The sequence below is a fragment of the Brassica napus genome, chromosome C3 (assembly GCF_020379485.1).
Source record: "Brassica napus cultivar Da-Ae chromosome C3, Da-Ae, whole genome shotgun sequence".
In the NCBI taxonomy this organism is placed as follows: domain Eukaryota; kingdom Viridiplantae; phylum Streptophyta; class Magnoliopsida; order Brassicales; family Brassicaceae; genus Brassica; species Brassica napus.
This window is the reverse complement of record NC_063446.1, coordinates 14,490,845-14,505,259: the sequence shown is the minus strand read 5'-3', so window position 1 is coordinate 14,505,259 and position 14,415 is coordinate 14,490,845. Positions and strand designations below refer to the sequence as shown.

Here is a 14,415-nt window from a genome sequence, read left to right as displayed (position 1 = left end):
GGAACCTAATCCGATCCGAGCCGAAATATTTTGGGTATCCAAAATAGATTTATATACTTATATATATTAATTATTTTTAGATTTAATATATATAAAAACATCCAGAATATATATGATACTTTTAAGTTCACATAAATGCTTGAAAATATTTACAAATAGTTAAATGTAAATATCTTAAATAGCTAAAATAATACTAAAAACTCAAAAAATACTTAAATAATTATTAATTATCTATCCAAATATTTAAACCAAACTTATTTAAATTGGTTATCCAAATCCGAACCAAATCCTCAAAGATCTGAACTGAATACGAAATCCCAAAAAGACCCGAGAACGAACTCGAACGCCCACCCCTAATCACTATTATATATCCTATATGTGTCATCTTAGGTTACAAAATATGTGTTATCATATAATTAATTGTATTTTATACGTATCATCAAATAAGTTTTCTTATAATTAATAATATTTTATACGTACAATCATATAAATAATCACATATATTATATTTTAAAATTTAATGTGAAATATAAAAACCATAATTTAAGTTGGTGTTTGAAGTTGAACTTTGTATTGTATTTTTATTATATATATTGAAAACATTTTTATAATAGTTATTGAAAAATATGTTAGTAAAAATCAAATTTTGAATATATATATATATATATATATTTTTTTTTTGAACGAATTTTTTATATAAATTAATTTTAAATTATTATTTTGATTTGAATATATATATCAAGTAACATAGACCCATTACTTTTTAATATAATGGACTTCCAATTTTTTTAGTAGCATAAGCCCATTTTTTTTTTCTAACTTAGTGCTATCCATGTTTCTAAATAGTACTATTTTTTTTAGCTACTATTTATATTGCCAAACAATCCCAATGTGTACTTCAACTTCAACTTTAATGTTAGCAGGCGCGCGGGTGTATATTTTGAAAAATATGTTGATATTTGTTTTTCATGTAATTATTAGGGTTTTACAAAATGAATCCAAGGAACAGAATCGATACCGATCTGAAAATATAGTACCAAACCCGAACATAAATTGATTAAATATTCAAATTATTCGAAATTTTGTTATTTAGAAAACCAAATCTGATCCGAACCGAAGTATTCGGGTACCCGAATTTATCTAAAAATAGATTTATATACTTATATATATATTAATTATTTTTAGATTTAACGTATATAAAACATTAAGAATGATACTTTTAAATTGGTTTAAATACTTGAATATATATATATATATAGTCAAAAGTAAATATCTGCAATAGTTAAAGTATACTCAAATCACCAAAAATACTTAAAATAATTATTGATTTCGTATCCAAAATTTTAAATCAAGCCAATTGATATGTTAAGCTTAGGTACTCTGACATATGTTATTCAAATTTATAGGTAATATATTATTTTATTTATAGATTTTGAGAAATTTAAAATAGATAATGATTTAAAACTTTAAAAATAATTTAAATGGGTTATCCAAACGCGAATCAAACCCGCAAAGATCCGTATCAAACTCAAACCAAAATTTAGAAACATCCTAACATGGCTTAAATCTTTGACCCTGAAAACCCTAAACACAAACCGATCAGAACCAAACCCGTATTGGTGCCCGAAATCCCATCCCTATTCATTATTATATATCGTATACTATCATCATATAAATCCTCGTATTTTATACGTACCATCATATAAGTAATCATATAATTAATAGTATTTTATACGTACCATCATATAAATAATTACATATATCTATCTTATTAAAACTTAATATGAAATATAAAAACCATAATTTGAGTTGGTATTTCAAATTGGGCTTTGTATTGTATTTTTATTATATATATTGACAACATTTTTTTATAATGGTTATTGAAAAATAGTTTAGTAAAAATCCATTTTTGAATATATGTATTATTTTTTAATCAATTTTTGATATAAATCAAATTTAAATTATTATTTTGATTTGAAATATGTGTATAAATTTTAAATTTTGTTTTATGGTTAGTTTAGAAAAGAAAAAGTTTTAGGCAATTAGATTGACCCATTTTCGTATATTTTAAATCTGGGCTAGATAGATAGTTTCTTATAATATGATGGATTTTTAATTTTTCTTAATAACATAAGCCCATTATTTTTTTTCTTAATACTACTATCCTTGTTTCGAAACAAAATTAATTTTTTAAAAGACTACAATTCATGTTTCCAAACACTCCAAATTTTTTTAATAGTCCTATTCAAGTCTCCAAACAGTCCAATTTTGTACTTGAGTTTTAATAAGATAGATATATACAGACATTTTTAATTCTTGTCTATGTCATGCATGTTTACGTGTATGTGTATGTGTTTTTTGTGGAAAAGTGTGTTGGAATCTTCCGTTTGGTGAAATCATATTAGTTATTAGGTTTTGCTACATTTTTGTTAACATACCAGAAAAATATCCGCTTGTTCTTTTAGTGACAGAGACATATAAACTTATCACCTTTATTCCTCAAAAATAAGAAGAATAATAGTCTTTAAGACAAAATAGACTATCCATGTTCGAAAACATGTCCAAAGCAGACGATTAAACCGCGGTGGAACACTCCGTGGTGACTAACCGTGGCGATTCCATCATACTCGGTGAAAATATCGAATACATCAAAATAAACCTGTTTTTGTTATTTTAGATATTGGAAATTGATTGTTAAGTAACATATTTATACGTTTGATGCATAGATGATAAGAAGACTGTAAGAAAATGATATATTACAAGACTCTTGTTATTTCGTATGCTTAGTACGAAATATTCCTTCCATATTATAACAATGATAATAGCTAGGTTGTTTAAATTGGTTAAGTCACATATCATGCACGCACCTTAGTTACAATAATCAAGTCGATATGTATATATATATATTAGAATTAGCAGTCGAATATTTGTGACATTAGAATTGTAGTTTTATGAATGATTAAACATTTCTATTCGACCAAACCACTCTTGTCTTTATAAGTTTATAACCTCTTTTATGTCTTTTATAATCTCCAGTTAAGTTGACCTTTGCCGGAGACTACGCTTCACAATCTTGTCATATTATAACGATATTTTCAAAACCTTTTTCGAAAATAAAATAAAATAAACTTGGTTACTCTAAAGCTGCACGAATTTAGTCTCTTACATCGAGAAAACCAAATCGGATATGACAACCATCGACCTAAACCGATTATTGGAAGTATTCATCTGTATTTAGAACAATTTATTTTTGCTTTTCACATTAAAAATGATGGGGGAGATCACCCAATATTCCTCTAAAACATATGTATTTCATTAAGTCGTGATCTATTCATATATTATAGATACTTAAATATATGACAGTTTTGAATCCCAAGGTTTACAATCAAAACTTATAAAGTATAGAGAAGGGAGCTTTGTCATATAGTTAAGGATGTGATTCCCAAAGATTCTTGGGTTCAAGTTTGTACAAATTCACAAGTTGTCTCTATCCTTTTGGTTTTATTATTGGTAACCCCTTTCAGTGGGCATTGGGTCACACACCTGCTTATATTTGATATCTCTCAGATCAGGGCTTGCCCTATTTGTTGTTAAGTAATAGGTACTATATATAATTAAGGCTCATAACCATTATTCATTAATTACCAAATCATCCATATATATATATATATATATAATTCGAGAGAGATTGTACTTGAACTTGACGAATGATCAAGTAGATATATATATTGTGTTGATCAGTTACCATTTTAATGATTCAAAAGTAACACAATTAATAGCAATTTTGTCTTTAGTATCATCGTGAAAAACTTAATTATGAACTGTCCCGATGCATTCTTATGTGAAGGTTTGTTTGGAACCTGTAGATGCAGCGAGGTTCATTTCGATGAAGTTCGAGGTCATGGACTTGTATTCAAAGCCGCATGACAAGCTGGCTCACCATAAGTCGTTTGAAGAGATTAAAGTGAGCTTGTTCTCCTTTTCTAGTGTAATGCTTGGCCTTTTAGGCATGTTTTTAGATGCATTATCAAACTCAGTTGAGTTTGTGTCTCTATCCTTTTATCGTTCTATTTGTGTTGTTAACGTTTTAAATTTGGCTATTCGGATAGTGTTTTAACTATATGAATGAAAGTAATTGGTTGCGCAAAAAAAAAAGAACTGTCTCGATGCAAGATTCCGACACTCTGTGCACACACATATCTATACAAACATTTTGGAACATGTAAGTAAAAACGCGAGAGAGGATCAAATTTCAACGCTAAAGTGTCAAATTTCAACTCTAAAGTGTCAAATTTCAACGCTCACGATCTTCAACTTTAGGGTTTTGGAGAGAGAGAGAGAGAGAGAGAGGACAAACATTCGAAGTACAATTAATTAATTAAAGAGTGAAGAGAGCATTGAGAAAGAATCGTAGGAGACTCATGTGGGCACTAAGAAAGATGAGGAAACTATGTTTTGTCCTAACCTATTTACGTACCGACAATCCATACACAATTCCTCCATTTCCCATGCTCCTTTTTTATGAAATACATTTTAACTTTTTGTTTGTTTGTAATTATTGGATGGTTTCAATCGACAATTGACAATATTATATATGTATTTTGTTATGACTTAAGAGAATATTTTGTCTACGATTTTCTACTGAAAAATATATAATATTCCTTAACAATTGCTTCTGAAATTAATCAGAATTCTAACTAAACTTATAGAGCTTTGATTTTGCAAATACAACCATTCCATCGTTTGTTTTAACTAAAATAAAAATAAAAATTAGTAACCTATATAAACATCACACCCTCTAACATTTTTTACAAGTGTTTCTTGCTATCCTCTTGTTTTCCTAATTGAAATCTTGTTCTGAAAGGTTGCGAACATAGAATTTGTACGTTTATACATCTGGAGAGCAAGATACATATATACATATATACATATATAGATATCATACAGTAAGGTAGATCTATAGAAGGTTGGAAAAATAAAAAGGACGTCGTTCTAGTTTACTTAATTATTTATAGTATACATGCAAGAAGCTAAGAAAAAAATAATATGCATGTTGCCCTAAAGAATCGCCGCAGAATAAGGCACCGTCTTGGAATTCTTCATCCATCACATGCCTACGTACGTATATTTAGTCTTTAACCAAGCCCAGCATATTAGCTTCAATTATATAAAATTAATTACTCATAAGAAAATGTACCAAACAAGAATTTATATTATTGTTTATAGATGTACGTAGAGTAAGAAATTAACAATATAACATAACAATTGTTATTTGGCAAAAAAAAAACATAACAATTGTTTCTCTTGTAGCCTATTTCTTTTAAGATTAACCAACTAGTATATAGGTCGAGTTCGATATATCTCTCCGACGAAATGGAATGAGGGACTCAAAGACGTACAACCTTTAGCACTTCAAAAACTCGCCAGTTGCCATTAGCCCAAGATCCACTTGGTTCTACTTCTAAGTCGTATTCTGTGCTTATTTCTGTGGCTAGAAACATCGGCTGAGATCAAAACGTATCCACAACTCAATAAAGCATGTTAACGTTATATAGACCAAAACAATCTTCCCCTTGCTATTATTAATAGCTAATGTGAGTATGATAGATGGACATAGGTCCATCAATAAAAAAACTCATATGGTGTGTTTTGACTGTTTCTTAATCCCAACTTCGTTATCAATAGCTGAACCAAACTGGTTGAAGATTGTATGAGAAATGTAATAAAGTGACGATAATAATTATTCAACTTGGTACATGTAAAACGAGAAGATATTTTTTACATAAAGCCACAACTAAATAAATTTATTTAAGAAATGCCACTAGAAATCTTTTTGCAATATTATGATGAACATGAGATACCTTATCAGTTATCACAGATTAGTATGTACAATCTTGTTTTAAATAATATGAAAAGACACAAATTTAATATTCTTTTCCGAAAGGAATAATGTTTCATAAATAAAAAAATAAAAAAAAATAAAAAATCCAAATCTGCTTCACCAATTATGTGAAGAGATATAACACACGTAACAATCAAGTTCTAATAACAGGGCCCCTGTATGGAACTCGTCGTATCACAAAGTCATCAGGTGGTTGAAACTCCTCAAGCCATGTCACGTCTGCGATTGAACCATTTAGAGTATTACCGGGTAAGTCTTCTCTTCTGGACTTCCGGAAGTAAGTGCAATGCCGATCACGGTCTGAAGAGTAAGGTGGAGATAAGATATCAATAATAGCACAATGTGTGACGGCTTTGAAACAATGAACGTTGCCACCGCTTCTCGGATATAGCGTGGTTGCTGGGCTCAGAACTGTCATCTCAGCATCCTTGACCAGTTTAGCTGGTCTTGCTGCTTATGAATCAAGAGTTTACAGTTAAGATCCGACGAGTGATTGGTTAAAAGACTGAGAGATAGAAAAAGGACGACCGTTATACCTTGTGTTGGATCTTCTGGTTCGGTCCAAGTCAGGCTCTAGCCAATCATGAATTGAACCATATATGAGCTAGCTTAGCACAGTCATGCCCGGATGGTTATGAAGTGGTATCATAGAGGAAGGTGGGGCATACAGAAAATTCCTATCTGTTTTCACAACAAAGACAAAATATACAAAGTGAGAGATATAATCAGTAGGAGTATAATGAAGATGAAACCGTCTCAGGATTGGCTACTGAGAGTTTGGTTCTGGCATATAGTTTCAAGCAGAAGCATCCCTCTTGAGACCTACAAAAGTTAAAATGGGACTCTTATGCTATGTTCCCATCTGTCATCCTACATTGAATCACCAAATATGCACACTTTTTATCTTGTAGAAGCCATCCGTGACATTTATCAACTATTTAAGACTAATCAGCAATAGAGTTGTCAAATCAGTATGGTTACGGAGAAACTGTCACACTCATGAAAATGAATATACTTTATTGCTGGGGGAGACTGGCAGTGACTCCCATTGAGAGGACCACCAGACCTGGTCCGTGCCAATTGAGATTCCTGCTCGATCCCAACATCAGATAGCTTGATTTTTTCTGAAAACAAGAATTACAAAAAGGGGTTTATAAGTGCTTACAGGGGACCACTCCTTTAAAGACAAGGGAAATGTAGAGTGAGATACAATCATATTAGATTACATGCCACAAAAACCTTAACCAGTATAAGGTAAATTGCAGAATGATTAGATTAAAAACTGCCATAGAAATTCATTGAAAAAGTCACTGTCACAAGCAGAACATTAACATGAGCAAACCCAAAGAATAACAATGAAATGAATAACAGAGGAATGATACCCAGCACATTGCGAACTGTCTGCAAAGCCTCGTCAGTGATTGGGCCGTCTGAAGAGAAGGAAGCCTTGCAAGTATTGTAAAGCCTTTGAGCAAAGTAAGGCATGATTCCAAATCCTCAGGCTCACCATTCATGTCTCCCCCTTTCTGGAGAAGAAAGGGGATCCAAACCTGTGAATGGATAACATAGGAAAAGATCTTCTCACAAGTAATGATACAAAAACTTCATGAAGGATGTCCATATCCTTCTTCAACAACACACAAGCATCTTTTTTCCTGGAAACAAGGAGAAAAGCAAAAAAAAAAAAAACAGTCTCAAAATGAATACTAGCTTCCAGAAATGTATAATTTTCTTGCTTAATACATATATGAGAGTTAAATTATAAGTGTCTGATTAAAAAAAAGGAGGAACTTCAACTAAAGATGAGCATCAGAGGGTACAAAATCAATTTGGGCAGGGAGGATTTAACAATTAGATCACATTGTCTATTTGCCCTCGAAGTTAAATTATTGTCTATCTCCAATGTAAAACTCAATTTTTTCCTCTAAAATGGAGTAAAAGTGAAAATGAAATAAAATTGCTCCAAAACTGCTCTATTTCTCAACAAACAAAAAATAAATTATTCTATTTATGGAGTAAATTTCATTACCAAGTTGGGTTGGAGCGTTCTGAAGAAAAAATAGAGTAGGGACGAAGATGCCCTAATCCCAAATACGGGTCACAAGCTCATCATCATCTCGAATTGAAGTATATATATATATATATATATCCTCAGCATTTCTATCATTCATTCGAATCAACAAACAGAAAGACATACAATCTTCTGATTCAATACAGATCAACTCGGAGAATAGTTTCCTCAGATAACCAAACCATAAACAAGCCAGTGAGTTAAATCGACAGGCAACAACATTGATTCCAGAAAACGGCAGAAAAGTATACGAAGAAGAACCTGAGCTGAGCCGTCACGGGAGGAATAGAATCAATCGGGTAGTCCAATTTGAACACGAAGACGAGGAAGAGGTGAGAATGATATTAAATTTAGCAATTTTGCTTTTTATTTATTAAGAAATTAAGAATATATTCATTTAACCAGATATTTCTCGCCCTCAACTGGGATCATACATTTACGTAAATAAGCCCTTGAGAGCATCATTATCCCTATAACCACATTTGGGTTTTTTAGTGACTTGTTTAATAATAAAAGTTAGTTAAGAAATTTAATTAAAAAACTCATAGATTTTGTGCTTCATTGGGAGTTTCTTAATAAAGGGTTCTTAAAAAAAAAAAATTTAAACATTGTTTTATTAAAATTAAATCTTTTTTTTAAATAAAACATAGTAAAAATAGATTTGAGAAGAAGATGTCATATATGTGATTAAAAAGTAGAAATTGTTTTTGATTACTTTGTGTATAAATTGTTTTTGATTACTTTGTGTATAAATTTTGATTACAAGATATAATGCAACAAGAATAAACATTCACTAATGACCATCTAGTTCATAAGATCAAGCACAAGAAATAGAAGTCATACTACATACCGGCAACAGAGAGCTGAGTAACGTCTATAGCACTAACGCATATCCATTTTGCAGCCTCAGTGCCAAACAATGCTTGCCCAGCCCACCTATCCATCAAGTGAACAATAAAAGAAAAGATCAATGAGATGAAAGCACAGCATATAATGATATCCACAAGATATCTTACCATGGCAAACTGATATAGCTTGCTCCAAGCGCAAAGTTTTCAACCCATCCATTTTGTTTTAGCTGCAAATAGATGTATCATAAGTGCTAAACTCCAAAACAGCATTGGAATGTATATGAGCTTACCTTAAGAGGTGGAGCAGAGTATAATGATAAACAAAGAACCTCTAAAGGCTTTGTCACATCAACATGTCCAAGGTGGGTAAGTTATCAACCAAAAACTGATTAAAAGGCTGATATAAACAAATTATATCATAATAATGGCAGAGGCTTTTGAAAATCTTGTGTTCCATGAGAGAGGTTAAACCTAGATTCAGAACCCTCTCCGATCTGCTATAGAGATGAAGCGTCTCGGTGTGGTTAGGGTCCAAACAGAGACCAGCTTCGCAGTCTTGCGCAGCCAATGAAAGCTTCCCCGTAGCCTCGTGGAACGCTTCTCTGAGATGCAGCGTTTGCAGTTCCGGTCTGAAAGCTATGGCCTTCGACAGCTCTTCCACTGCTTCTATCTCTCTCTGATCATCCATCAGTACTGCCACACAGACAAATCTCTTCTTTTAATTACTAGAATTCAACAGATTGTATAAGATGTTAAACATGCAAAAGGAAGAGTTTAGTTTACCAAGTGAAATGATGTAAACAGGTACAAACTTGAGGGTTAAACTGCATTAAAATCTCTATCAGGATTGATCATGTTCAGACAGATAAAATCTGAAGCATCTGAAAAGCTCGCGATCAGACATACAAAGAAAAACAAATCAAACAAACCGACTGTTCTATACATCATTTACAACTGAACACATCTAACAAATGATACTAAACAATTTAAGAGACAGAAAGAACAAACATCAGTTTGTCATTTATTGACTGTTAAATGATGATGTTCAGACTAATCAAGTCTGAAGAGACTGTAAAGCTTGCCATCAGACATATACACACCAGCAAATCACGACAAACACATAGCTCATTACATCATTTACTAAAGAACACAGCTCAGAAATGGCACTAAACAATCACTGAACGATCTAAGATGTCAAAAAGAGTTCCAACTTTAACAACGTAATCGACATTTCAGAGCAGGCACCAATCAAAAGGACCCAACTTTCACCTCTACACAAACTCAAAAGGAAGAAAGAGACAAACCTTGACGAAGTTTCCAAGAGTCTTAGTAGATCCCCTGGAAGAAGTGAAAACATCATCAATCCCAGCGAACTGAAGCACCATCTTAGGAACCCTAGCCGCCACGATACCAGCACCTCTGGGAGCAGGAACCATCCTCACCGTAACGGAACCACACTTCCCCGTAACCTTACAAGGAACCGTATGCGGCTTCCCAATCTTGTTACCCCAGTACCCTCTCCTCACAGGAGATGATGAGAGAAGGGAAAAACAGAGATACGCCGATTGCACGGAGGAGATGATTCCTTTCACAAAACCAATCGTCCTCCCGACGGAGAACACGAGTAAAAAGGAGAGAAAGAAAAAAAAATTAACAGTTTCATGACACGTGTATTAAGAAAGCGCTTGATGATCGGTTGCCAAAACACTTCACTAAGGATCGGTTACCATATAATTTCTTTTTGTTTTGATTTACTTAAATGCCTTCTTTTGTTTAAAACCCCTACCGAGAAACTGCATTAACGATGGTCTAACAAATAAAAGAGTAGACAAAGTTGCATGGGCTCTTATGTAATTTTGAAAAGTTGTCGGAGAAAATTAAATAAGTATTTTCTTTAAAAAAAATATAATTAGCTTGAAGCCCACGCACAGTTTTTGTCTTTCTTCTCTCAATATTAATCATCCCATTCCCAGCAATCTATCTCCTAGAAAAATAATCTGATTCTTTTCACCTAATATTAGCTGGAGACGAAACCCTAGATTTTGTCAAGCTCGAAGAAGAAGAAATCATATGGCAGGAGTTGGACCGATGACGCAAGATTGGGAGCCGGTGGTGATCCGAAAGAGAGCCCCTAACTCCGCCGCCAAGCGCGACGAGAAAACCGTCAACGCCGCTCGTCGATCCGGCGCCGATATCGAATCCGTCAGAAAATGTTTGTTTCCTCTCTTCCACTTCTCCTTTTCTTTTTCTTAATTGATTCATTGCGCAGTTCGGGGTATTGATTCCATCTAACTGTGATCGTTCTTGTTGTGCGTGTTGGGCTTAGACAATGCTGGAACCAACAAGGCAGCCTCAAGTGGCACATCTCTCAACACAAAGAGGCTTGATGACGACACTGAGAACCTCGCTCGTAAGTCAATTGTGTTTGTATTCTGTAGGCAATTGTGTTTTATTTTCTTGATTCTGTTGAGTTTTGTTGGATGTTTGTGTAATGACAAATTGGAAACATAGAGAGAGAGAGAGTTTGTCTTATGGTCTGAAGAATCTATGATTGTTTTAGAGGAGAAGCTTTTTTTATTTGTTTGATGCTAAAGCCACATGTAATGGGGTTTATCTACCATAGAGTTTTTAGGTCTGTCAATGTCTGTGTGACGACGAATTGTAATCAGAGAGAGAGACAGAGTTTGTCTATGGCCCCTGAGTATATGATGCTTTTTTTATTCATTTGATGCGAATTTAATGCTAAAGCTACATGTAATGAGTTTCTCTATCATTGTGATTTCAGATGAGCGTGTGCCTACTGAGCTTAAGAAAGCCATTATGCAAGCTCGAACTGACAAGAAGCTTACCCAGTCCCAACTTGCTCAAGTATTATATTTATCCTTTTTCTCTCTATATCTGTCTCTTCTTATTATCACGCAGTTCATGACATAAAGCTTGTTTCTTTCTTTTGGTAGATCATCAATGAGAAGCCACAAGTGATCCAAGAGTATGAGTCTGGTAAAGCGATCCCCAACCAGCAGATCCTTTCTAAGCTTGAGAGAGCTCTTGGAGCTAAACTTCGTGGTAAGAAGTGATCATCATCAATTCCTCAAGTTGAACATCACTTAATTGCAGTTTCACTATTCTTAATGACTGTGTGGTAACAACAATCAGTGCTTTGATGTAATGTCGTAACTTTTCTAAAGAATAATCTTTTCTCATGTAAGAAAGATAGAACCGTTTGAATGTTTGGTTGATAAATCACTCTTTTCATAAACATATATCAATAAATATAAGTAACTTTGGGGGTTTTTTTTTTCATCACACACAGCTTCTTTTGTTGATGATTAACTTAGAAAATGCGCAAATACATTTTGTTGATCCTTGATCATTCCTTTGTTCTTCTCCACCCACCAAGACCCTGGCACTTAACACTCATCTTTCAAGTTTCAAGAACTCACATGACTTGTTCACTAATGCTATATTTCTCTTCACCATCAGCTCCTTTCTTCCCATTCCATCCTGCAACCACATGGAGCATTTCCTGCACAAAAATCAACAACAAAAACATGTTAGTCTCTACTCTGTATCGCTGTGTCAGAAAGTGAGAGAATCTCCCACCTGAAGATTGTGTCAGTCCCGTGGATTCCTTGAATCCTTTTAAGGTGACTTCTTTGTATTAATCACAAAGTTGGTTCATATATCCACATACCCCTATAGTCCTCCTGGATATTTAGTTAAGAGATCAATCACAAAGTTCTTATGACTTGTAACTTCATCCTTGAACTCTGTTTCCTACCTGTGGACAACCAAACACGATCGCAGTGACTGGAACATCGTCACTGGAATCGTTCTCAGCTATGTAATAGGCGGCAAGAACAGCCTCTGTAGCTCCTAAGCTATGTCCAGTAAATACAACGCTTTGTTTCTAGTCCTTATACTTCAACAGAAGCTCCTTGATCTTAGTCAGCAACTAGCCGTAGACTCAGTTTAGTGAACTTCGATGATTCCGGGTGATCAGAAGTGTAGATTGTGAGCCACCCGAGCATCACCTTACAGTACCCTTCTTCATCTTTACTGTCGCTAGTATAAGTACTACCAGCTTCAACAACCTTTAAACCAGAACCGTTCTGTTCCGGTCCACGGAACAACATGTCAGCTGAAGTAGGCCTAGCTCCCAAAACATTGATCCACTCATAAATCCTACTCGTCCCTCTCAGAACCACGTAGATCTCACAGAGGAAGCTTGTGACCTTGGGAGTAAAGTCAGTTTTGGAAGAGGTTCTATGAGAAGCAGTATGGTGCTAAGAACTTGAGTTTTGTCATGGAGAAGATGGAGCGGAGTAAAGTCAGTTTTAAGTGGAGAGAGTTATATGAGGTTGGTTTTTGTTTCTTCAAGTCTTATAGAAGGATTGAGATACGTAAAGATAATAGGCTGGTGGTTTGCATGCAGGCAAAATTGAAAGTTGTGGAAGAAGATGAGAAGGAAGCTGTTGATCGGCTTAAGCAACGTTACAAGAATGAAGATGCAAGTACGATCTTTCGCTTATTGATTTTCTGTTATGGTCATTTGGTCCATTGCTAGGAGCATGTTCTTAAGCAAAATATATTGTCAGGGAAACAAAGTCGTCAAACTAAGCTCTGCGCAAAAACTCCTCCAATGAAAAAACCTTTCTGGGGTAACATCTTTGTGTGATTCTTTTTGTATCATCTTCGTTTTTTGTCCAAACCATTGATCAGTTCTCTTACTTCGTTTACATGATTCTGCATTGTCTATTAGTTCTCTTCCAAAGAGAACCGGCTTATCTGCAAACCTGCCTTCAACTTCAAGAAGCAACTCTTGTGGCGAACAAGTGAAAAATCTCACTGCAGTTAAAAGGAACACGACCCACCCAAAAGAGTTTCAGGTAACATAATATGATCTCTGACCAACACCCCTATGACTTTATCTATCGATCGACATGCTTTATCCTCTAAAACCTTTGATCGGTTCTCTAACTACATTAACCAAACTGTGGCTTGTCTAGTATTTCTGCTCCAAAGAGGACTAACCTCTCCGCAAAGAGGATCAACAGCCTTCTTGGGACTGCTCCTTTGATAGACTGAAGTTATCTATTACTTGTAAATCCCAAACTCGTGTATTGAATAAGAATGAAGAAGTGTTTACAGCTTTGTATCTCAACAATGAATCACTCTCATCACGAGTTCATCATCATCGACAGTCTCATAGCGACTGGAAACAGAGGACTCATCTCGTCTCTCTACAATCACATACAAAAGCATACCCTACCAATGAACACTCTACTCCTTATTTAATATCGTCTAACGGTATGAAATGAATAACTGCAAATACTCTCTTTCAATCCAAAGGTTTCTTTTATTCTTCTTCTGTTCCCTCCTCTTCTGTTACTTCCTCACTCTCTTCCTTTGCTTCTTTACCCCTCCTCTTACGGTAATATACCTTTCGGTACCTATCAATACTTCCCCCAACGAAATCCAACTTGCCCTCAAGCTGGTAATCAGGAAAATGAGTGATGAAATCCTGATAATACAGCCATGAATTTTCCAATGAAGATTTCCCAACCCACTTAACCAATAACTCCAGTTCA

At 34.2% G+C, this 14,415-nt stretch overlaps 2 protein-coding genes and 2 pseudogenes across 2 annotated transcripts; 1 reads left to right on the top strand and 3 right to left on the bottom strand.

Moving 5' to 3' along the window:
* Window positions 1-5,885: 5,885 nt before the first annotated feature.
* LOC106388285 lies at window positions 5,886-8,458 on the bottom strand (annotated as a pseudogene).
* Window positions 8,459-9,834: 1,376 nt separating this feature from the next.
* LOC125582937 (40S ribosomal protein S2-4-like) lies at window positions 9,835-10,452 on the bottom strand (the record flags this gene model as incomplete). Its single annotated transcript, XM_048749404.1, has 1 exon — window positions 9,835-10,452. A coding segment is annotated over one exon (357 nt), but the record flags the coding sequence as incomplete, so codon positions are not given.
* A 284-nt stretch (window positions 10,453-10,736) lies between these two features.
* Window positions 10,737-12,117, top strand: LOC106388290 (multiprotein-bridging factor 1a). The gene is made up of 4 exons (XM_013828324.3): window positions 10,737-11,036; window positions 11,151-11,234; window positions 11,610-11,692; window positions 11,782-12,117. The coding sequence occupies exons 1-4, from the start codon at window positions 10,895-10,897 to the stop codon at window positions 11,899-11,901; spliced, it is 429 nt and encodes a 142-aa protein (XP_013683778.1). The 5' UTR covers window positions 10,737-10,894; the 3' UTR covers window positions 11,902-12,117.
* Window positions 12,118-12,439: 322 nt separating this feature from the next.
* Window positions 12,440-13,517, bottom strand: LOC106383999 (annotated as a pseudogene).
* Between the last annotated feature and the right edge of the window lie 898 nt (window positions 13,518-14,415).